At 53.5% G+C, this 24258-nt stretch overlaps 2 protein-coding genes across 5 annotated transcripts in view; both read left to right on the top strand.

The window, feature by feature from the left end:
- Positions 1-5010, top strand: part of PLD2 (phospholipase D2) — a 34399-nt gene extending 29389 nt beyond the window's left edge. The window contains exons 20-24 of the mRNA XM_079951778.1: positions 466-515; positions 1975-2109; positions 2226-2379; positions 3248-3359; positions 4211-5010. Coding sequence (XP_079807904.1) covers positions 466-515; positions 1975-2109; positions 2226-2379; positions 3248-3359; positions 4211-4435 — 676 coding nt within the window. The 3' untranslated portion in view covers positions 4436-5010. The remainder of the gene's footprint in view (positions 1-465; positions 516-1974; positions 2110-2225; positions 2380-3247; positions 3360-4210) is intronic.
- Positions 5011-8497: 3487 nt separating this feature from the next.
- Positions 8498-24258, top strand: part of MINK1 (misshapen like kinase 1) — a 69488-nt gene continuing 53727 nt past the window's right edge. For 2 of the 4 annotated variants that reach the window (XM_079951724.1, XM_079951723.1), the window contains exon 1: positions 8501-8712. In XM_079951724.1, coding sequence (XP_079807850.1) covers positions 8656-8712 — 57 coding nt within the window. In that variant the 5' untranslated portion in view covers positions 8501-8655. Of the gene's footprint in view, positions 8713-24258 lie in introns of all 4 variants that reach the window. The other 2 variants (XM_079951721.1, XM_079951722.1) reach the window with 2 other exon arrangements.

Below are 24258 nucleotides of genomic sequence, written 5' to 3'. Positions count from 1 at the left end.
CTCTCTCCACCTTGCTTGGGGGCAAGGCCCGCTCAACACTAGGTTGGGAGAGTATTGGGTCCCCCACAAACCTCTCTGGTCCCCCACAAACCTCTCTCACCCCCTAGCCATGGGGCAGCTCCAAGGATGTGGGTGTCCAGGATTTTCGGAATCCCTGGAAGCAAACCCCTGTGCAAGATGCGATTGCACTGTAGATTATCCCCCCCGCCTCTGCCATCCCCCATTTCCCCATAGAAGTTGTTTCACAAGGTTTTTGCTTTGCACCCCACCCTATCTCAAGGTGTCAAGGAGGGTCCCCAAGACAGGCTGGGAGGGTCTATCCACATCCCCCATTCTCAGCAGGGTGCTTTGGGCTGATATCTAGAGCTGGGGGGGGGGCGGCAACAGGGTGGTGGGGAAGGAGGTGCATTGGGGGGGGACACCCTAAGTGACTCCACTGTCTAATTTCCCCGTCCTCTTTCCCAGGACGCTGTGCCGCGGGGAGGCATCCATCGTCAGCCGGCTCAAGGCAGTCAGTAAGTGGGGAGGGGTGCGTGGCAAGATAAGCCTTCTTCTGCCCCCTCCCAGCCCCAAACATACTGGGGAAACCTCAGAGCTCTTCATCTGAGACTGCATGGGGCAGGGTGTCTCTCTGCCAACCGTAGTCGGAAGAAGGACTCCTGAGGGGGCTTGTGGTTCTGCTGTGGGGCTGTGCCATGCTGCCCCTAGCTAAAAATCCCTCTCCTACAATCCCAGGTACAGTGGGATTCCACGATTCTCTTCGTCTAGCAGTTTTTCATCTTGTGAAGCAAGCCCATTGATGGCTTAGCGGATTAGCGCTATTAGCGGCTTAGCGGCTTTTAGCGGCTTATCAGCATAGCGGATAAGCAGATAAGCAGCTTAGCGGCTTAGAAAAAGGGGGGGGAGGGGAAAAAAGTCAGAAAAACTCGCAAGACATTTCGTCTTGCGAAGCAAGCCCATAGGGAAATTCGTTTTGTGAAGCGCCTCCAAAACGGAAAACCCATTCGTCTAGCGGGTTTTCCGTCTTGCGAGGCATTTGTCTTGCGGGGCACCACTGTACTATCTGGGCTAAGTCATAGAATCGTGGTGGCACCCGAGGGTCATCTATTCCGACCCCATGCAATTCAAGAATCAGCTTCCACAGCGCCGAGGGGTGTAGCGTTCCCAAAGCAAGGAAGGATTGGACTCTGATTAATAGAATACACACGAGGCTCTGGGAGGAGGTGCCAATAATAATTATCCTCTCCACCCCTCGGCCCAGGTCGTTTTATTCACAAAAGAACTTTTAACACAGTGTTCGTAAGAACCAATCAGATTTCCTCTGAGGATTTCAAAAAAAACCACGTGGGACAAAGTCAGATCAGGGGAAGCCTCTTAACTACAAAGAACTATTTGCCATTTGAGCATGCATACATGTTTAGGCTAAATAAATAGGAACCAAGGAGGAATGCGTTCAGCAAAACCCCGGAAGTCATAAACGGGAGAGACAGGATGGCAGTATTTGCCATCTCCTTGTGAACACTCTTCCTGGCCCTTAAGATCCACCTAAAGATTAACAACTACATCAAAGTGACCTACTATCCTTATGTACTGAGGATGCCTGAGGAAGCAACTGGCCTGTGTTTCAGAATGCTTATGCGTGCCTGTCAGCACATGGCAGAGATGCAGAGGCTTGTGGGATTTGATCAGAAACTATTGTCAATGAATCAAACCCAGTCAGCGCAACGCTTTCATTGCAGACACAGTGGCTTGCTCCATATTTCATCATTCCTCATATCAATCCCACCTGACCCCCACACTCTGCACCCCTACAGAGGGGAAAGGCACTTTACACATGCTCTGAAGTGCCCCTGTTTCCGCCCTCTTAGCAAGCTCCAGAGTTTACCCCCTGGAACCGGAAAGGGAAGCCCCCCCCCAGGCCGGGCGCAACGCTATCCCGCTAACACCCACCTCTCTCCCTCTTTCCTCGAAAAGTGGGGGACGACTGGAAGAGCTACATCTCCTTCTGCGGGCTGAGGACCCACGGGGAGCTGCGGGAGAAACTCCTGACGGAGCTGGTCTACATCCACAGCAAGATGCTCATTGCAGATGACCGGCGCGTCATCATCGGTGAGGGGGGGGGCCCTGGGAACGCCTCTCCCCGCAGGAGGCCACTTGTAGCATCCACTGTGGGCTGCCCCCCCCCCCATTTCCCTTAATGATTCCTTGCTTTCTCCTGCCCCAAGGCTCAGCCAACATCAATGACCGGAGTCTCCTGGGGAAGAGGGACAGTGAGCTGGCCGTCCTCGTCGAGGACACGGACCTGGTGCCGTCCGTCATGGGCGGGCAGGAGTACCAGGCGGGGAAGTTTGCCCTGAGCCTGCGCCTCGACTGCTTCAGGTGGGTGCCAGCAGGGTTGTCTTTGTCGTCGTCTTCTTAATTTTTTTATTTTCAGTGCAAAATCACAACACAAATTAGAAACATTGAATCCAAAATAAAACAGTGCAAACAAGAAAAAAAATAAAAACACAAGAGAGAAAAAACAAAAAATGAAAACACACACCTACAAATCATACCATATCATCATTCTAATCTAGTCATTACATACATAGACACATATTGACTTCCTTCCTTTGTTCTAAGACCTCGGAATTTTTACTCTTTCAAAGTTGTTGTGTCTAATGTAGATTACCTCTATCTTTATAGTTTTTACACCATTTTTCTCTTTCTTTAACCCTGCAAAGCTTCATTCGTTACATACCGATAGGCTTACTCCAGAACAATGTTTTTTCATATACTCTTTAGCACAGGGTTGTCTTCTAGGGGTAAGGGAGGAACCGAGTCAGGGATCATGGGGCCTAGAGACCCCCCCACCCCACTGTGGGAGTCTGGCTGGACAGCAGCGCAGGTGAGAAGGAACTCGGGGTCCCCATCTTCTTTGAAAGCCATCCTGGTCAGTGGCCTTTGCTGCCTCCTGCAGCAGTGAGTTCCATAGTTCAACGAGGGGCTGTGTGAAGAAGGACTTTATCTTTCTGCATCTCCCAACGTCCACCCTCTTTAGTTGCCCACAACTTCCGCTGCTATTTTGACAGAGGGAGCAAAACTGCCCTCTCTCCAGTTTCTCCCTGCCTTGCCTCTCTTTATCGGCTGCTATCGTGTCGCCTCTTCTCTAAATTAAACCCTCCAGAACAAATAGACTGCCTGGGGCTAAAGCGACTTTGTGTGTCGCTGACCTGGGCAAACCCCCTTTTTCCTACCCTGCCGGCAGGTGCGTTTTGGGGGTGGCCTCTCACCTGGACATTCAAGACCCACTCAGCGACCGCTTCTTCTGGGACGTCTGGCAAGCCACAGCTTCGTCCAACACCAGCATCTACGACAAGGTGTGTAGCGGACCCCCAGGGGTCATCCAGTCCAGCCCGCGGCAGTGTGGGAATCGCGACGGAAGCGCCCTGGAGAGGCAGCCACCTGACCTCTGCTTAAAATCCTCCCGGGAAGGAGGGTCTTAGGTTCCCCATTGCTGCCCCATAGCTTTCCCTTGGAGCAGGATCTTGCTTGGGGACAGCACCCCGACTCCAACAGGTGTTTGTACCTCCTTGAACAACAGGGAGTGCACCTTAATGGCTTAGGGTCCTCTTATTTTCTGCCTCTCCTGGTCTGCCCCACAGAGGACCTTAAGGTCCATGAATAACCAGAGTTTAGAGGTCCCGGGCCCTAAGGAAGTCAGATTATCCTCCAGCAGGGCCAGGGCCTTCTCAGTGGTGGCTCCGACCTGGTGGAATGCTCTGTCCCAGGAGACCAGGGGCCTGCAGGATTTAACTTCCTTCCGCAGGGCCTGTAAGACAGAGCTATTCTGCCTGATCTTTTATTCCCCTTCCTCCCCTTTTTATGAAGATTCCCCGCTCTGGGATCCCACAGCTAATTCTCCCCTGGTCTCCTCACTGGCCCAAATAGGACTCATTTAGCCAGCTAGCCCTGGTGATCATCTAATGTTTATTGGATGGATTTCCCCCCTAAATTGATTTTTGAATTCTGAATTGTTATTCACGTTTTATACTGTATTTTATGCTGTGTTTTTGTTGCATCAATTAAGTGTTTTGAATTTGTTGTTAGCTGCCCCGAGCCTGGTTTTCTGAACTGGGCTACTAATAAAAAAAATATTAGTAGTAGTAGTAGTAGTATTAACGTTGGGCATTTTGTTCTCTTTCTCCCTGCAATTCCTCCTCTCCGCCAGGTCTTCTCCTGCCTCCCCACCGACGCCGTCAAGTCCCGGAGGGACCTGCAAGATCACATCAGCAAGAAGAGCCTGGCCTCTGAGAGCCCCATCCTGGCTCGGGACCACCTTCAGAAGGTGCAAGGCCACCTGGTCCAGTTTCCTCTGGAGTTCCTTGCCGAGGAGTATCTCCTGCCCCCTCGCAACAGCAAGGAGGGCATGATCCCCGTGGAGGTGTGGACTTGACGCAGCAGGCGGGGGGAGCCCCGAGGGAAAACAGGAGGAGGCACGCAGAGAGCATTTGCACTCTGCACGCGACCCGTGAGCCTCTCTCCCCCATTTGCAGCTCCGGCTTGTCTGGATTCTTCGGCAAGGAACGACTCTTATCTTTGGCCAGAGCTGGGTGACGGGACACCACCCTCTGGGGTAACTTCTGCCATTGCAAATTAGTTTAAGGGCTTTCGCCAGCCTGGTTTAAAGCCACAAAACGCTTCTCTTCCACCGGCGCTAATTTTGTATTCCTAAGTGAGGAAGGTCCTGTCTCATTTTCCAAAAGTCCTAAAGTTTCCAGGAGGTTGGAATGGAGCACCCCACCATTTTTTGCACCCCATAGTTTCTCTCAACCTCCCTTGTTTCGGAACCACTTTCCGTGTAAATCCGGCGCCATAAATTGGTTGTGAAACCGGTTCGGCTGCAGCGGAAACAGCAGGAACTGTGCAAAACATTACTCCGTTGCAGCAAGAAACGAACAATGCTGCTTCCTTGGTGCCTTAAGAAGAATCTCCATTTTAAAGCAATAATAAAGATTCCATTAGTCCTGAGACTTTCTGTCGCCATTTCTCCCAGTGGGATCCGGAGACGGCTGCCAACATCTTGGCCCGTTTCAAATCTGGTGCAACTGTGCTCTGTAAAGGCGAGAAATTGGCATATAGGAAAAGCTTTGAAGGGAAACACGGTGGAGGTGGAACTGTTGAACTGGAAGTCAGTTTGTAAAAAAAATTGGAAATCGAATAAAAAATCATATTGGGGGGAAGGAGGGGAAATGGATCTGGCCGTTCCTATGACAACAAGGCAGATGGGGGGCTCTTCGCCCCATAGTCCAGTGGCAAGGTGGCCATGTGTCCTCTTTTCCCAGGACGGGTCCTCATTTTCAGGGGTAAAGTCGGAGACAAATTGCATTTCATAGAATCATAGAACCATAGAATCCTAGAGTTGGAAGAGACCCCAAGGGCCATGGAGTCCAACCCCCTGCCAAGCAGGAAACACCATCAGAGCACTCCTGACATATGGTTGCCAAGCCTCTGCTTAAAGACCTCCAAAGAAGGAGACTCCACCACACTCCTTGGCAGCAAATTCCACTGTCAAACAGCTCTTACTGTCAGGAAGTTCTTCCTAATGTTTAGGTAGAATCTTCTTTCTTGTAGTTTGGAGCCATTGCTCCGTGTCCGCTTCTCTGGAGCAGCAGAAAACAACCTTTCTCCCTCCTCTATGTGACATCCTTTTATATATTTGAACATGGCTATCATAACACCCCTTAACCTCCTCTTCTCCAGGCTAAACATGCCCAGCTCCCTTAGCCCTTCCTCAGAAGGCATCGTTTCCAGGCCTTTGACCATTTTGGTTGCCCTCCTCTGGACACGTTCCAGTTTGTCCGTGTCCTTCTTGAACTGTGGTGCCCAGAACTGGACACAGTACTCCAGGTGAGGTCTGACCAGAGCAGAATCCAGTGGCACTATTACAGAATACAGTGGCACCATTACTTCCCTTGATCTAGATGCTATACTCCTATTGATGCAGCCCAGAATTGCATTGGCTTTTTTAGCTGCCGCGTCACACTGTTGGCTCATGTCAAGTTTGTGGTCAACCAAGACTCCTAGATCCTTTTCACATGTACTGCTCTCAAGCCAGGTGTCACCCATCTTGTATTTGTGTCTCTCATTTTTTTTGCCCAAGTGCAATACTTTACATTTCTCCCTGTTAAAATTTATCTTGTTTGTTTTGGCCGAGTTCTCTAATCTGTCAAGGTTTATTTGCTTGGAACGGCTGCTGTCACGGCGTCGGCGTCTTTGCTCTTCAAAATATGGCAACCCTCTAAGACCGGTGACGGGGCTGATCCGGATGGTTTGCATCGCCTACATTTGAGGAGAGAGAGGATCCGTAGCAAATTTTGCCTCTAAACAAAGAACACAATGTCCTGTTGCCGCTCTCAGACCTGAGAGGAGCTTCATGGCCCCTTTGAACCCTGATCTCTTCCAGGTCTTTGTTTGGCTCTCTAGATTTAAAAGCATTGACAAACTGTAGCACCCTGCTTGTGGTTAACACTTAGCTGGAATGCAATAGAGAAATTAAAATAGTAATTTATTTGTCGGACAAATAAATATGAGGCACAGTGGTATATGGTTACCAAGCTCTGGCCTGGCCTCTTGCCATTCTGGCCAGCACTTATATTTCCTTAATCCAGCCCCCTTGCTCCTCCTGTGGCTGCCTCTGTCCAATCAGCCTGGTTGAAATTCCTATTGGCTGTTTGCTAGAACCAATCACAAAAGATACACCCATTTCCTCTTGCCCTTTTATGGAAATCAAAAAGCTATATATTCTTCTATCTATAAATGACAAATAAGTAGTAATATATCTTACATGTGTCTCAACAAGGAATCTTAATTACCAGCTCACCTCTTGCCCTCCTTGCCCTATTGCCTTCCAAAACAGATGGTTAATCTTGAATTTTTATCTTAAACATATGTCAAGGATTTTGAGTTCACATCAACATTGAGAGATCTCCTTCATCTGAAGGTTTCTAAACAAAAGGCCTGACAACCATATATCAGGAGTGCTCGATGGCGTCTCCTGTCTGGCAAGGGGGGGCTGGTGGCTGACTTAATTTCAGGATAGTTACAACTCTTACAACTATATGAAATAAGAATCTAGCATTTCTTAAATCCTTTGCATAATTATATTTAAACTAATATATTTAATACATAAATAAATATATTTAATACATAAACAACCTTTAAAAGGAAAAGAAATCTTAAAAGGATCTTAGTTTAAGAAAGAAACAGCTTTAGAAAAGACTTCCCAAAAATGTTCTGTTTCTGCCAGCCAGACCAGTTGCTTTTCCACTGCTCTTGACCTTCTTAACCTTAGGAAGAAGATATGGCTCATTTTACTATTTATCCACCCTTAATTTGTAGGGTCAGTGTAACCTTGGCTGTCAGCCTGTAATTCCCTTTTTACGACTTTGAGAATTGTTTTCTGCTATAAATCAGGGGGCCCCCTTGTCCAGGAGAATAAACATCTTGCCAAGGTTCTTAGGCAGCTGGTCTTCTGCCTGGCAAGAACATTTGAAAATCTTTAAGCTCATTTTAAAATACAAGCCCTGATTAAACATATAAGCTTTAATAAAAATGCAGGCTTATGATTAGATGCCTCAAAATGGCCTGATATTTAAAACATAGCTGCCCCTTCCAGGCGCTGAATCTGCTCCGTCTCCCTCAGAGCAGTAACTGGGGCCCATCTGTATTTAAAGTTTAAACAAGATATCCAAAATGCTAGTGCACCTTTCGTTTTATTTTTTGCTTTGATTAATGATTTTATTGTCCTCTTGGCAAACCTCTTTCGGGTTTGTTTTTGAAAAAAACAATCCAATTTAATAAACAGCAATAACAAAGTGGCGAATACAATCTTTCTTTTGGGCCGTGTTGTTTGCGATGGCGCTGCGGTTATTTCTGAAGCGCTAAGAAGCTGCCCCTGAAGCGGGAGGGTTAAGATTACACGAAGTAATCCAATGGATGCATTAAAAAGAGAGTGGCAGTTTTAATTGTTTTAGGCAGCGTTAGAAGGTGTTTTCTGTGGAAATATAGATCTCGACAGGGACAGTGTCTGGGCGCGTGAGGTGTTTTTGGCCCTCGAGTTTCCTCACACGACGAATCTGTGGGGCTTTTTTCACCTCACGGAAAAGGCGGGAAAAGGCGGCTCCCCGCGCCGCTCCACGGAGCATGCGCCTCGGAGCACTAGCGTCGCCCCTCCGACTTCCGCCACACTTCCCTCGAGCATACACTCCAGTATTCTACTACGTATGAGTCCCCGCCCTCCCGTACGTGCTCGCACGTCCCTTCCGCCACCCTTCGCCTTCCGCGCCTGCGCCGCCCAGGCCCTCTCCGCGTCGTGACTTCCGCCGCTCCCCGCCTCTTCCGCGCCCTCCAGGCGCCTGCGCGGGCCGCCGCCCGCAGCGCGCCTGCGCGGAGCGGGAGAGCCTCCGCCCACTCGGCCCCCCGCGCCTGCGCAGTGCGGCGCTGCTTTTCCCTCCCTGGCGCCTGTCAGTCCGTCCGTCGCTCCGTGAGGGGGAAGAAGAGCGAGGAAGAGGAAGAAGAAGAAGAAGAAGAAGAAGATGGGGCCGAGGCAGCAGCAGCAGCAGCAGCAGCACTGAGCGGGGGGGGGGGGGGACCAGCAGCCGCCGCCCGCCCGCCATGGCCGACCCGGCCCCCGCCCGCAGCCTCGACGACATCGACCTCTCCGCCCTCAGGGTGAGCGGGGGGGGGCAGGGAGGGGGGTCAAAGGTCAGGGGAGGGGGAGGGAACAGGAATGACACAGACTAAACCCCCCCCCAAATTTCTTCCGTGGGGCTGGGAGGGGTGAGGAGGAGGGGGCTGCAGCTGTGACGCCCCCCCCGTGTAGTCTGTGGGTTGGGGGGGTCGCGCCAGGGGGGTGCCTGGGTTGAGCGAGCCCGCCCCCCCCCCGCGCCTCTGCTGCAGGGGCGAGCCGTGCCGTGTCATCCCACCCCACCCCCCTCTGGCAACCTGCAGCACCGGGGGGGGGAGGGAGGGAGGGGGCGGGCTCGCCTCTTCCTCCTCTTCCTCCTTCTGCCGCCCCCCCCCCCCGCACACGACGCAGCCCTTCTTCCCTCCTGGTTGCTGCAGTCGTTTTTTGTGGGTGGTGGTGGTGGGGGGGGGGTTGCCCTCTCTAGATCAGCTGCTTGGCGGGGGGGGGGGGAGAGATTAGGGAGAGCCAGCCAGCCCCCCAGCAAAGGGATGGTGGGGTGAGCAAAGCAGGGGGTGGGGAGACACCCACCTTCTCCCTGCCTATGTTGCTTTCTGTCTCCCAGTAGGAACACGCACATGTTTTTGGGCAGGGGGGGGGGCACAAGGGTGTGATTTAAAAAGCTGGATTGTGCTAATGGATCCGCAGACCTTCCCCCCCCCCCACCGTTTCCTTTCAAGGTTCTGTGTTTATAAAGCCTCCTTTCTGGGCCCTGCAACCTCCTTCTTGCTGATTTTTAAAAGGCTTGTTTAACCCTTAAACTGGCAGGCAGCTCCCCACCTTCCACTGGGCTGGTTCCGTGGTTGTGAGCTAGCCTGTGCAATCTAACTTGCTCTATGAATATTCGTCATCCGTAATAACTCTTGCCACCTGAATTTGCTGAATTCGCTTTACCCCGGTAGAGTATTGCCCTGGTTATTCAGTGTCACTGTTACCAGGAAGAGTCCTGAGAGTTTCTGGGTAATTGTTGCCTTGCTATATTTCAGGCCCTCTTTTAAAAGTGTGCCTTTTGGTGTTCCGGAGCCCTTGGGGTCCCCACAGTTCAGTTCAGGTCTTCATGCTTTCCTCTGTGGGTTCCTTGCTCAGAAACTGGAGCGGACAGGAGAGACTGGGATCCCTTTCCTTCCTCTGTTGCCTCCCACAGCAGTGAAACTGATTGATATTGGAAGCTCCTTGCTGCAGGGATCTGCCTCTTGCTTACGAAGCCTCATTTAGTACCATGCATAACTGCTTATAAATACCAATAACCTGATCGGCAGGCTCTTTGTAATGCTTTGCCAAATGACCCTTTTAAAGAGGAAGATTTTACTGTCATTTCTTGCAAGGTGGCTCTGGGGATACAGCAATGGGAGAAGTAACTTTCCTTTCCTCCTTTCCTTTTAACCTTCATGCTGCGCCTGCTGCAGCTGATGGATTTGCCTAAAATGCCCCCCCCCCCCCGTTTGCAGATGGCACCTGGGAGGGGTGCCTGTCTGAGGCCTGTTTGCCCTCTTGCTGAGTGTAGCAGTGGGCTTTTTCGTTTGCGTGCGTGAGTGTGCTTGTGGCTCCTGTTTCTTGCAGTTAAAAGGGAACTTGGTGAGTCATGGTTGGTGATGTGCAGGGCTGGATTGTTGTGGCGAGATTTGCCTCTGTGGGGTTTACGAGGTGGAGTTTTTCACCTGTTGCCTCCTCCCAAGTTGTTTTCCTCACAGCCTCGCACGCATGCGTCATTTCTGTAGCAGGATGGGCTGCTTTCATCTGTGCGCTGTCAGCAGAATCGGGAGCCGAGGGAGCCCTTTGGAATGCAGCCTGCCTTTCCCTTTCATTCAGGGAGGGAGCCTCTCAGTATCTGGAATCATCACCTCAGGGAGGTTGCACAAGCCGTGTCCTGACAGATGGGGAGCACGGCCCTCCCTCGCCTCAGCTGATCCCATGTTTTCCCACTGTGGAAACATAAGAATTTTCCTCCTGGATCAAACACCGTCTATTCCAACATCCTGTTCTCACAGTGGCCACATGCAAAATCTCAGCACAACAACAGTGCCCTCCCCACTTGTGATTCCCAACAAGTCATATTCAGAGAGGCGCACTCTGTCTCTGACAGTGGAGGCAGAGAACAGCTGGCCTGGCTAGTAGCCATCGGTGGCTCGCTCGTCCTCCATGAATTTGCCCGGTCCTCTTTTAAAGCCATCCAAGTTGATAGCCATCCCTTCTTCATCCTGCAGGAGGGAGTTCCACAGTTTAACTATGCGCTGCATGAAGAAGGACTTTGTTTTATCTCTCCTGAGTCTTTCAACACGTTCATACACCTTGTGTGCCTCCTTGACAGGATCCATCCCAGGAGGATATGTGGATGAAGGAAAGGATAGGAGTGGTTTTCTTGAAACCAGGATCGAGAAATAGCTTATCGTGGTAACTTCCTGTCAGAATGTGTGAGATTTCCAGTTTCACAAGTTCTCACAGTACAGAAACGAATCAAATCTTTTTTTCCTGTTTGAAGAGATCTGTGAAACTCGAAAGCTTGCACGCTCCTGCACCAGCCTAAGTTTGGCACAATAACAATATCTTCATCTGTTCTGTGTGGCTTACGAACCTCTGGGCCAACAGGACAACAATCAGCTATTGAGCTGGAAACCAAGAGGCAGAAAATTCAAAGCTATTTAAACTCACTGCTCCTCATTCGGCCCACCCTCCTGTCAGGCTGAGGGCCTCTCATCTACAAAATCTCAACAGGCAGCCTGGAACTTGGAATTAAACAAAAACCTGTTCCAAGAGAATTAAGGCTCCTTAAATGGGGCACACTTGCTTCTCTTTGCTTTTGAAGTTCCAAGTCCACCCAGCCTTTAGACTCCCTCTTTCACGGTGCAGAATGAGCAGTTCTTCAGTATAGCCTGCTCTCAGTTGCAAAATCGGAAGGTTGTTGTTGTTGTTGTTGAGAAACTGAGTAATTCTCTTTCCGAAGGAGAAATGTTTGGGGAAGGGTTAGGCAGTCTTGTCTGCAAGTGTTCTGCAATTCCACACGCCATGGAGGAACAAGGTTCCACCTGGTTTTCCTCTGCAGGGTATAGAATTTTAGGGCTGACGTTGCTGAGCAGAGGAGTGAGTAGCTGGACGTGGCAGTTTTTGTGACAGCGGAGTGCATTTTTGTGGTAAAAGGCATGTGTCGGGTAGAGTAGCTTTTGCAACTGGGGCCCTCTTCTCAGGGAGCTAGCAGCATTTGATGAGCACCGTAGAGCACCCCACTCCAAAAAACCCACACACACTCTGTTCTGGTGAGGGGTGATTCTCAGGCGGATACTGCAATGAGTAGGAGCCAGCCTGCAATTGCCACTACTCTGGGTGGAGGTCAACTGCTGCTGCTTAAGCATGGCAGCCCCACACCTCAGTCAAGCGAAGCTCATTGGCAGTCGCCAGCCGTAAATTCCTGCTCACCTCCAGAGACCTCACACAGCATTTTTGCTCCCTCGGCCGCTCTCAGCAGAAACCGCCTGCCAGCTTTCCAGTTTTCGTCTGCCACGGTGAGGTCTAGAGCCTTGCTCCGCTTCCTTGAAAGTCCCCCATTTAATAACTGGAGGGCCGGGCTCTGTCCTAGCTGAAGGTGGTTTCCTGCACTTTGGGTTTAATTTATGTCCCAGAAGATGCCACTGGATGCACCTTAGTGCTCACTGCAGTGAAAGTGGGTCAAGGAGCGCTTCTGCCCTGAGGTGTGGCCGGCAGCTGGGCAGGAGCCAGAGGAGATGCCATCGCAGCTCCTGGGCGAGGAGAATGCCAGTTAGGCAGGTTGGTTTTCACGAGGGAGGGGAAGGCCTCTTGCCTGGAGGGAGTTGGCAGGAGCAGAGCCTGGCCTTGGCACCTGCGTTTGTTGTGGGGAGGGAGGCTGAGAGGGGTGGGCACAGCCTTCACCCTCTCCCCTGGAGCTGCAAGGGCGGAGGTGTTCAGCGCCACACTCCTGAAGGCACAGTGTGCGTAGGATCTGCTGTGGTGGAGATTTGGTGATTCAGCTTGAGGGGCCACAGTGCCCTTGTCTGAGCAGGAATTGCTGGGTGGGAGTGAGGAGGAGCGACTTTGAAACAGGTGACATGTGAGACTGGAGCTTTGGCGGGTGACAGCCTTGCAGAATCGACCCATCAGCAGAAAACCCACTCGGCCAGAAGCCCTTCCACCACAGCAGAAATTAAATTTCCTCTTTCGGCAGTGCCAAGGACGAGGAGGGGACCAGCCTGGTGCAGGACTTTCCAAGTGGGCTGGGGGCTTCTGCCTGCCTAGGAGCCCTGGTCCCTTAAGCCGGCACCTCCACTGCAGTTCTGCCACAGGTCTTATGGCAGCATTTGTGTGCATCTAGGAGAGAGCAAAGACCTTGCTTTGGAATTGGCCTTCGAAGGGGCTGGCTTCCTGAGAAGGAGGTGAAGCAGCAGAGAGCCCAGCGGAGGGCAGCTTGCTCTTTTGTGCCTGGGCTCCCGCAAGAAGTGTGTGAAAGCCAGCCTGCCCCTGTTGGCCCCTGGTCGTCACCCCCCCCCCTGCCAGGACCCGCCAGGCCCTCTGCCTTCTCTTTTGCTCTCTGACCCCCAGCCCATCCTCACTTGCTCCTTTCAGACTCCCTCGCAGCACACCTGCTCCCGGGGTGAGGCAGGGGTCTTTGCTGTGCCTTAGCGTCACAGAACTACAGCGTTGAAAGGGGCCAGAAGGTTATCCAGCCGAGCCCCCTGCAATGCCTCTGCAGGGGTGTGCATGTGTGCCTGCCTTGGGGAAGGTGTTTGGCTGCCCCCTGGCCCTTTCCCCCTTCTGGCTCTGGAGTTCTCTGAAGGATCTAATATTTAAAAAAAAACCTTTCTCTCTCGGTTGCCTCTCTCCCCTTCACCCCACCATGCTGGTTTCTGGCTCTTATCTGAGATGCACGAGCCTGCGGCAGACCGTGTGTGTGTGTGTGTGTGTGTGTGTGTGTGTGTGTTTGTGTGTTCCCTTTGCATGGCCTCCGCGCTTGAAAAGGGATCTCTGTGCAGGGTTGCCTTGATGCCGCCGCCATGCTTTCTTGTTGCTAGGGAGAACTTGTTGACTGCAGCATGTTAGCCTTGATTGAATTACAATCCTCCCTTTCATGCTTTTATATATTCTCTCTCTCTCTCTCTCTCTCGCTGTCCTTGAACCAGGCAGCGCTCACTCTGAGCAAGGCAGATTGTTCCTGGCCTCGCAATAGCCGCCTTCCTCTCCAGTTGCAAAGAACAGGCCCCCCAAGACCGTCTTGGCAGGCAGGCAGGGGAACCAGAGCTCCAGTTTCAGCTCTGTTTCTCCCCCAGCAAATCTGTCTCCAGCTCCTGGCTCTGCCTCATGTGAGTGCTCCTGCAGGGAGAGTGGAAAGGCAGGAGAATCCACAGTTGCTTTTTGAGGTGGGGTGAGGGAGTGGGAGAGGGGAAGGAAGGAGTCTGTCTCCCCCACCCAGGGTGGCACTTCACCTGCCGCTCACCTGCCGCTTGTGATGCAGGATTGAGGAGAGAGGCCCTTCAAGCTGGCAAGGGCGAACGCCATCCCCTCCAAAGGGGGTGGAGGCAGCATTTGGGGGATGGGTGCTGTCCTCTCAGCTCCTCTTCTGCATTTTGTGCCTTGGGTGGGGGATAGAGAGGCTTTTAAACAGAGGCTGGTTGGTCATCGGTCAGGGATTCCTTAGCTGTGATCCCTGCGTTGCAGGGGGTTGAACTAGATGACCCTCAGGGGTCCTTTCCATCTCTACAGTTCTGTGATTCTGGCCACCATGTTAGAGAGGAGCGACAAGCCCCCCCCCCCACCCGAACTTCTGGAAGGCTCAACAGAGAAGTCTTGGGTTGGCTGCCAAAATCGGGAGACGTTTCAGCCCGTCTCTCTGTCCTCTCTCTCTCCTCCAGCGTCCCTGCAGTGTGCAGTTTGGCTGCATTGCTTCCTGAAATGCAAATCTTGAGCTCCCTCCCCCCCCCCCAACCCAACAGGTGCAAGCCGACCTGACGTGGTGTCTAGGCACCCTGACAGTGAAGTCATTTATGCAGTGCAGTGTTCAGCTGTGGAACTCACTCCCACAGCTTTCACTCCTTTGTGGCTTGAAAAGAGAACTGGGCAAATTCATGGAGAAAAGGGCTATTTATTGACGACTGTAAGCCGTGAGTGAGGCTCTGCTCTGCTTGCACAGCTGTTTCTGGAAGCCAGTTGCTGGAAACCACAGGAGCAAAGAGATCTCTTGCGTTCGAATCCATCTGGTTGGCCCCTGTGAGAACAGGATGCTGAGGGGACCTCTTGCCCGTTCCAGCTCTAAGAAGGGCTTGGACTACTTGGGTCCCCCTTCCTCGTGGGGCTGGAGGAAGAGATCAGAGCAGCCGGCTCTGCTCCTCTCTCTCAGCCCTCCTCCTCTCGCATGATATGAAGTGGCCCCGCTCCTGCCTTCTCCCCAGGGTGGGGCTGCTCTCTTTGCTGAAGGCGGACCTGCCCCAACCTGCTTTTCCTCTCCCTGTGGCTCTGGTTGAATAAGCATTTTGCAAGCACGCTGGCTGGCCTACAAGCGAGGGTGCCTGGACCACTTCTCTTCACCCCCATTGTGGGGGGGGGGAATAAAAATAAGAGAAGACTGCCCAGTGGATTCCTTTGCCATCCTAATGCATTTGATGGAAAGGCCTCGCCCAGATGAAAAGGAGAAAAAACCCAACCCAAAACACACACCGGCCTAGTCCTAATCCCCCCTCAATAAAAGCCTTCTCAGAGGGGAAGAAAATGAGGTTGGGGGGTGAGGCTTCCACATCACTGCCAAAATTCTGATCCCAGAGATTCTTGCTGACTCGGTCTGATCATGCTTGTAGGTCCATTTTACATATTTACTTATTGCATTTATATTTTTCTCCAAGGGAAAACATGGTCCTCCCCTTCCTCATTTAATCCCCACAGCAGCCCTGTGAGGTAGGCTGGGCTAAGAGGAAGCAATGACTGGCCCAACAGGTCACACCCGGTGGGGCTTCATGGCTGTGTTTTGCGGGGGGGGGGGTTGAACCAGGCTGTTCTCTCCTAGGTTCTCTCCCAACACTCTAACCCAGGCATCCCCAAACTCAGCCCTCCAGCTGTTTTTGGGACTACAATTCCCATCATCCCTGACCGCTGGTCCTGTTAGCTAGGGATGATGGGAGTTGTAGTCCCAAAACATCTGGAGGGCTGAATTTGGGGGTGCCTTCTCTAACCTCTATGCCACGCTGGCTCTCATGGTTTCTCCAACAGAGATGGGCAAGTAAGTACTGCAGATATTTTAATTCCACCCACCCCCCATCTCAAACTGAGACAAATTCATGAGTGATAAGGCTTCCCATTGGGACAGGATGCTGGACTAGGTTTATTTGAGGGTCTCTCCTCACAGCTGTCTTTGCTGAAAGGGTCTAGATGCCCCTTTGGGTCACTTCCAACTCTGCAGTTCTTTGATTCTAAGAAAATGGAAGCTCTTCCGGCTGCTGCTGCTGTCTGCACCTTAGGGTCTCCTCCCCGCTTGCCACTCTGCCTAGGAGGACCTTGACCAGGTCTGAAAAGTCCTGCAGAGTTACTGGGAAGTGGTGATTCCTCCTCCTGCTGGCCCAGGTGCCCAGCCAGGGTTGCCCTCCCCCCCACCTTCTCCTGCTCCCCTCCTGAGTTTATCTGTGCACTGTCTGGTGAAACCTCGGAAGGCAAAGGGACTGTGCAGGAATTGGATGGCATTGGCAGGGTTTGGCATTGTCCTCTGGCTGTGAACCGCAGACTTGTGGGGTTGGAAGGGACCCTGAGTGTCATCTAGTCCAACCCTCTGCAATGCTGGAAGCTTTCACCAAAGAATCCTGGGCTGCGGCTGCAGCGTCCAGGCCACAGTGGGCCCAATCTCAGCACCTGACACCTTACGCCAGGCACCCACAAACTCAGCCCACCAGATGTTTTCGGGCTACAGTTCCCATCATCCCCGACCACTGGTCCTGTTAGCTAGGGATGATGGGAGCTGTAGTCCCAAAACACCTGGAGGGCCGAGTTTGGGGGTGCCTGCCTTAGGTGTTGCTGTGTGCATGGACAGACATTCACAGGTCTCAGAGGTGTCCCTGCCACCCTCTCTTGGACAAGCTGGGTTCAGCATCCCCCCCTTTGTGCTTGGTGGGTGTTTTCTTTTTAGACCAGCGGCTGTGCTTTTTTCTGTGTCCTGGAAGCTGAGTTGGTGCATTCCTGTGGCTTGATCTCTAGTGGGGGGAATTGGAGGCGGTGGTGTAACTATCCTCTTCACTCCAGGGTCGTGAGCTCCGCCACTGCGGTTCGCCTTCAAGCGTCCCCCCAGGGACGTCTGTGCAGTGAATTAATAGGGAGTCCAAGTGCCTGTCTGGGGAAGGGCCTGGCGCCTGGATCCCTCCTGCCGCGGAGACCGCTGTGGAAATGTCACGCCCTGGCTTGGTGGTGGCGAGGGAAGAGAGTTCTGCAGCAGCAGCAGCAACAGAGGTGGAGAAGCTCTCTTCCTTCAAGGCCTTTCTCTTTGCAGAGGGGATGCCCAGGAAGGCCGGAAGGGGCGTCCACCGTGCGGAGCAGGAGGCAGAGTCCTTCCTAGAGGCCCACAGTGGAAGAGGAGGGGAGGGCAAAGTCTGTGACTCGGGGCACTGAGCCAACAGCCCTGCAGAGAGGCCTCCCGCTGTGTGTTCCTCTGGACCACATGAAACTGGGAACAAGATGCCTTTTGCCTGCATCCAGCCAACGGCTATGCTTTGGAAAAGAGTAATAGAATCCTGGGGTCACCCAGTCCAACCCCCCACAATTTCAGGAACCTCAACTAAAACATCTCTGACAGGTGACCTTCGTTTTCTGTACTGTCTGAAGCTAAGGGAGTTTCCGGCTAGCGGGCTGCAGAATCCACTGGTGGGCGTGTTGTGGGGAGTGGCCTGCCCAGGGGCTGCCCTGCGGACTGCAGGGGTTGTGTCCTCCCAAGTCCAGAGAGGGACACAGGAAGCTGCCTTAAAACCGAGTCAGACCCTTTCTCCATCCAACTTAGCATTGCCTACACTGACTGGCAGCGGCGGCTGGCCAGGGTTTCCGGCAGAGAATCTTTCCCAGGCCTGCCTGGCCCTGCCTCTGGGGACTGATCCTGGGACATCCTGCACACAATGCAGATGTTTAGAAAGCTCGTGCAGGTTTTAATCTGTTTTTAGAATCATAAGAGTTGGGAGGGACCCTGAGGATCATCTAGTCCGGCCCCCAGCAATGCAGGAATCTTTTGCCCATTGTGGGGCTCGAACTCGCCGGCCCAGAGATTCAGAGTCTCATGCTGTATCACTGAGCTGTGGCTCTTCCCCCAAATGCCTTTTCTCCTACCCCTCCCAAGCCCAGTGTCAGGGTTGGATTTTCAGTCGCCAGTCCAGCCGAGTGCCAGGCAGTGGCAAAATACTCATAACACTTGAACTCATGGACTTCCTTTGAAGCTGAGTGCTGGAGGATTCAGGATGGATGAAAGGAAGTCATTCTCCACGCAGTGCAGGGCTAAACTGTGGAACTCACTGCCACAAGAGGTAATGATGACTGCCATCTTGGACGGCTTCGGAAGAGGAATGGACAAATTCATGCAGGAGGAGAGGGCTGTCGGATGGCTCTGTGCTACATAATAATAATAATAATAATAATAATAATAATAATAATAATTTATTACTTACACCCCACCCATCTGGCTGCGTTTCCCCAGCCACTCTGGGCGGCTCCCAATCGAGTGTTAAAAATAATACATTAAATATTAAAAACTCCCCTAAACAGGGCTGCCTTCAGATGGTTGGAGACATCAACGCTTCTGAATGCCAGTTGCTGGAAGCCACACGAGGGGACAGTGTTTTTGTGTCCATGTCCTGTCTGTGGATTCCCCACAGGTGCCTCTGTGGCGCAATGGGTCAGTGTATCTGGCTGATAACCAGAAGGTTGGTGGTTTGAGCCCACCCAAGGCAGGATTGCAGGGGGTTGGACTAGATGACCCCCAGGATATCTTCCCTCTCTACATAATTCTATGATCCTGTGGTTGGCCACTGTGAAAACAGAGTGCTGGACTAGACGGGCCCCTTTGGGCCTGCAGGCTCTTTCCTTACGTTCCTATGGTCAAATGTCTGTTAGGTGCCAGAGAACCTGGGACTTTCCTGTCTGTTGGCAGGAAATGGGGTGGAGGGCTGGGGAATTGCAGAGGCTTCTGGGGAGAACCCCCCCCCCCCCCGGTGTGGATCTGGATCGGATGTGGAGCAGGAGAGGGAGGGAGGGTTGGCGTCTTGTTGGCAAAGCTGTTGATCGTAGGCCTGGCTGCTCCAATTTCTCTCCTGCATGCGCTGCTGCCCCCCCCTCCACCCCCTGCCTTCTTATTCCTCTTCTCCCCACCCACCCTTTTCTCGTCGCCTAGTCTCAGGGGGGGATGGACCCACACTGATGCCTGCAAGAACCCAGAAGGTGACACTCCCTGTGAAATAAGGGAGCCCGTGGGAAGCGTGCCGTTTGTCGCAAGTGCAGTGCGGGGCTCGCGATGCGACCTGGATGCTCTCCTTGCACATAGAGCCTGGCACTGAGGGTCCTGGCAGAACAGGAGGGGCTATAGCTCAGTGGCAGAGCTCCTGCTTTGAATGCAGAAGGTTGCAGGTTCAATCCCCGACGGCATCTGCAGGAAGGGCTGGGAGAGACCCAGGACAGCCGCTGTTGCCAGTCAGTATAGGCAGCACTGACCTAGATGGACCAAGGGTCTGTCTGGTGGTGGCAGGTCCAAGAGGGGCTTGGTGGCAGGGCTGCCTGGGGGCCGCCACTCCTCCTCCCTGCGATCCATCAGAACAAGCTGAGCTGGAGGCAGGCAGGGAAGCAGCCAAAGCTGCATCTAATTCAGGCAGGCTGCCATGGAGACTGAGGAGGCAGCTGGGTGGGAGCCGCCTCTCTGCCTCTTCGGCGTAGTGGGGGGGGGGGACGACACTTGGCGCAGTCTCTTGCTCAGCCTGCAGCTTCCCTCCAATGTGGCTGAGCCCGGGCAATAGGCCCCGTCGCTTAGTGCGGATGTTAAAGAGGATGCTGGGCTCAAGCCAGGCTGGGTGTAAAGCTGTGGCTCCGTTGGGGGTGGGCTCTCCTTTCTTGGAGGTCTTTGAGCAGAGGTCGGGGGGCCACCACCTGCCAGGTATTCTTCATTAGGTCAGCCTAGACAACCCTGGGGGTCCAGCTCTGCAGCTCTGTGATTCTCCCACTCTGGGGCTGCCAGCGGCGGACAGCTTATCTTAAAGCAGCCTTTCCCAGCCTTCACCCCTGGCTGATCCCATGTGGCCCTGCTGGGTGGCGGCGGGTGGGAGTTGTGGCGCAGAGCAGCTGGGGGGCGCCAGGTTGGCCTTCAGGTGAGCTGCCTGTCCATCCACTTCAGAGAGGCGGCTTCCCATGAGCCTCTCGGAGGTGGATGCAGAACACGGGCAGCGCCGGTGGCATAGGAAAAGGAATGCCTCTTCATGTAGTTCAACTGTGGAACTTGCTGCTGCAGGAGGCAGCGATGGCTGCCAGCATTCACGGCTTTAAAAGAGAAGAAAATCATGGAGGAGCAGAGGGCTTTCAATGGCCCCTCGCCCTGATGAGGGCTGTGCAGTTGTTGGAAACCGCGAGAAGGAGGGAGAGTGGCTCCTGTGGGATTCCCAGTCGAGGCCTCTGGTTGGCCGCTGTAAGAGCCGGATGTTGCATACTGGCCAAGATGAGCCTTTGGTACTCATCTGGTACGCAGGCTGAGACCCTCCCTGCCCGCGGACTGTCTGGCCAGAGTGGTGCATGCTCTGGTTATCTCCCGCTTGGACTACTGCAATGCGCTCCATGTGGGACTAATCGGACAGTTATGATGAGAGTGCAGGACGGATCTCGCCTCCAGTTTTCCTTCTGTGAACCGTCCTTTCTGTGAACCGTCCCTTGGATCTTTCCGGGCCCCAAGCTGTTATTTGCCACTCCTCAATGACCCACCCTTGCATCGTGGTGTTCCCCTTCTGCTGTTAGATGTATTGGTTTTTTATGCTTCTGTGCTTTTATGTTTGTACATATTTTATGGGCTAATAGCCGTAATTAAATTATTAATATTACCTTTGAAGGTGACTCAGAAACTACAACTAATCCAGAATGCGGCAGCTAGACTGGGGGCGGCCACCAAGACTACATAACACCGGTCTTGAAAGACCTACATTGGCTCCCAGTACGTTTCCGAGCACAAGTGTTGGTGTTGACCTTGAAAGCCCTAAACAGCCTCGGTCCAGTAAACCTGAAGGAGCATCTCCACCCCCTTTATTCAGCCTGGACACTGAGGTCCAGTGCTGAGGGCCTTCTGGCGGTTCCCTCCCTGCGAGAAGCGAGGTTACAGGGAACCAGGCAGAGGGCCTTCTCGGTGGTGGCGCCCTCCCACCAGATTTCAAGGAAATAAACAACTATCTGACTTTTAGAAGACATCAGAAGGCAGCCCTGTTCAGGGAAGCTTTTAATGTCTTATCATGTTTTTAATATTCTGGTGGGAGCCCCCCCAGAGTGGCTGGGGAAACCCGGCCAGATGGGCGGGGTATAAATAATGAATTATTGTTATTATTATTATTATTATTTGGACAGATCCAGTCGGCTTGCCTTTCATTCTCAGTGCTAGGTGGGCTTCTGGGACTCTTTACACATGGAGATGAGAGACCAGAAATGCTACCCTCTCCCCCTCCAGCCTCCCTGCTGCTTTGCAGCCTCTGACAGTTGCTGCTTATCTTGCGCTGTGGGGTGGCACCCCTTCTCCCCACCAGAGCCAACATCGCCCAGCATCTCTGGGAGGGAATTGTGTGTGTGTGTGTGTGTGTGTGTGTGTGTGCCTTGCCCCTCCAAGAGCAGAGAGAAGCCACCGCCCCCTGGCTCAGACCTGCGGCTTGTCAGCAGGAGCTGGCTCCTACGCCATCCCCACAAATCGGCTTAGGGGTCTTTGCCTAACCTGATTACAAACCGGCAACCAGCAGGTGATTTGTAATTAAAAGGCAGACGGGCAGCAGGGTGAGGGAGACCCTGGCAGTGTGCAATGGGGGGGGGGGAGCAGAAGAGAGGGAGGAGCTGGGCGTTGGAAGGGGGACAGGAGACCCTGAGCTGACGCAGAGGAAGGCCACCCCGAAATGTGCCCCTTGGCGAAATTGGAAGGGAGCAGCGCCAGGGTTCAGATCCCCACTGGGCTGCCATGGCGCTCACTGGGTGTGACCTTGTGAGCCAGTCTCTGCCCCTCTCGGTCTAGCCTAACTCACAGGGTTGTTACAGGGATTACTGGAGGAGGGCGGAGAACCGTGTAAGGTGACTTGAGCTCCATAGAGAAGAAGGTGGCGTCTAAATCCAACAAGTCAGCAGTACATATATAGAAGGAGTTCAGCAGCTGGATCAGACCAAAGTGTGTGGGGGGGGGGCAGTCCACCCAGTCCAGCATCCTGCTCCTTGCAGATGCCCCAATGGGAAGCCCACTGGTGGGTGTCCTGGGTGCAACAGCTGTGGTCTCCACACACCCACACACCCATGCTCCACTCTTGCTCTGGGGCTCAGAGGTGCTGCCTGACCCTCACCCTGGAGGTTGTGCACTGCTGGAGATCTGCCCGGGGGGGGGGAAATGTGCCCATTTTGCAGGAGCTGCCAATGTGCAGCACAAAGGGGGGGTTGTTTGGTTACCACCAGGTTCAGCCAGCCCCTCCCTTGGTTCACTGCTTTTTGGGGTGCGCTGCTGTTTGTGAACAGTTGCTGTGTCACCTACATGCTGGGGCTTTTTCGCTTGATTTCCCTCTGTGTCACAAGCAGGCTCCGTTCTGGTTTCCAGGTGAGGGCGGCTGCTGATGCTGCAGGGAGCCCTCCTCCCCCTCCTCCTGGCGCATGGCGTGGGCAGGGCCTGTGGAGAGAGCTGTGCCAGTGGGCGGCTGTTTCTGCTCGTCCATTTTCTCCCTTTCTTTCCCTTCCTGCCTCTCCCCTCCGCCTGACTCACAGCCGCCCCCCCAAACTCCCTCCCAAGTGCCAAGGAGCATTGTGCAGCCTTCCCCCTCCCATTGTCTCTCCTCCCACGCCCCCCCTCCTCTGACCCCAAAGGGACCAAGCGCCTTGTGCTGCCTCTGCTCCCCCCACACTTCCAACAGGTGTGCCCCACACAAACCACTCGCTTCCCTTTTCCTATGCAGATTGTGCCCCCTGACTAGGTGGCACCTCCCCTCCCCCCCCCCCGCCTCCTACAACCAAGAGACCCCAGAGTCCTGAGTTCCTGGGGAGAAGTTGGTGGTGGTGGCAGGTGGCTGGAGAGATTTGCTGCTTCTGGCTTCCTTCCCAAGTCAAGCCTTGTGACGGACTTTGCTGGGAGGCCTGGAATCCGAGGGAGGCTGAAAAGGGTCTCTTTGTCCTGCGGGGGGTGGGGGGCCACGGCCAGGAGCCACGCGCTGGATTTGGCAGGCTGGGGAAGGAGGGAGGTGGGGTTTAGAGGCCCACCACCACCAAGAGAACCGGAAGGCGACTGGCTCCTTCCCCAGTGCGCGAGGGAGTCCTGCATGCCACCTTGGAGCAAAGAATGCTGGGAAGGGGGTGTGGGCTGAAAGCCAGGACCCCCATAGAACCTCTGTGAAGAAAGGGGAGCCATGCCTAGCCTGGGGGGCGGGGATACTTGGGCTTCACACAGTGCCCAGTTAACTTGTGGAACTCGTTGGTTCTTCCTTTTTCCGGAAAGCTATTAGTTTCTTGAAAAGGGGCTGCCTTCTGCGCCTTCCAGCAACCCAGTTTCCTGCTCCTCCTTGTTGGAAACTGGGGCAGGGTAGAGGTAGACTTGCAGATTCGTAGCCTTGCCTCCCCGCCTCGTGGCACGCAGTGAAACAAAAGCTGCACCTTTAACTGGGGCACCTCTTCCCTCAGTTGGCAACTCGGTCAGGCAAGCCTCCAGGAGGGACTGGCCCTTGCCTTGGCAACCCACACACCCCAGCGCACGGGGATGTTTGTACCTTGGACTGGGCGTGGGCGTGGGGTGGGGAAATAGCACGGCTTGGTTCTTGAGCTGGTGGGAGATGGACTCCTAAGACTCAAGCACCGCGGTGGCCCCCCTCTAGTGCAGCTTGCAGGATGGGAAACCCTCAAGCAGTTGCGGAGCGCAAGAACAGCTCTCCCCTCCTGCCATTTCCTGCGGCTGGAATTCAGAAGCACCCGTGGAAGCAGAGCAGAGCCATGTTGGCTGGCAGCTATCAATCACCCACTCCCCCCTCCATGGATTTGTCCCATCCTCTTTTAGAGCCATCTAGGTGGCTGGCCATCTCTGCCTCCAGTGGCAGGCAGTTCCATAGCCTAACTTTGTGCTGCGCGAAGAAGAAGTTTCTTCTGTCTGTCTGAACTATTCCAGCACTCAGCAGCCTTGACTGAAGAGAGGAGAGGGCCGTGGATGGCTCTGCTCAGCCTCTGCTGTCTGAGACATCAGTGCTTCTGAAGACCTGTTGCCTGAAACCACAGGAGGGGAGAGTTGCCCTTGTGCCCGAATCCTGCTTGTGGACTTCCCATAATGGGCATCTGGTTGGGCCCTGTGAGAACAGGGCAGAGCCATGGGCCTGATCCATATGTTCATATGG

This window comes from Podarcis cretensis, assembly GCF_951804945.1.
Source record: "Podarcis cretensis genome assembly, chromosome: 13".
NCBI classification, from domain to species: domain Eukaryota; kingdom Metazoa; phylum Chordata; class Lepidosauria; order Squamata; family Lacertidae; genus Podarcis; species Podarcis cretensis.
The sequence above is the reverse complement of the archived record's forward strand: the minus strand, read 5'-3'. Positions and strand labels throughout refer to the sequence as shown.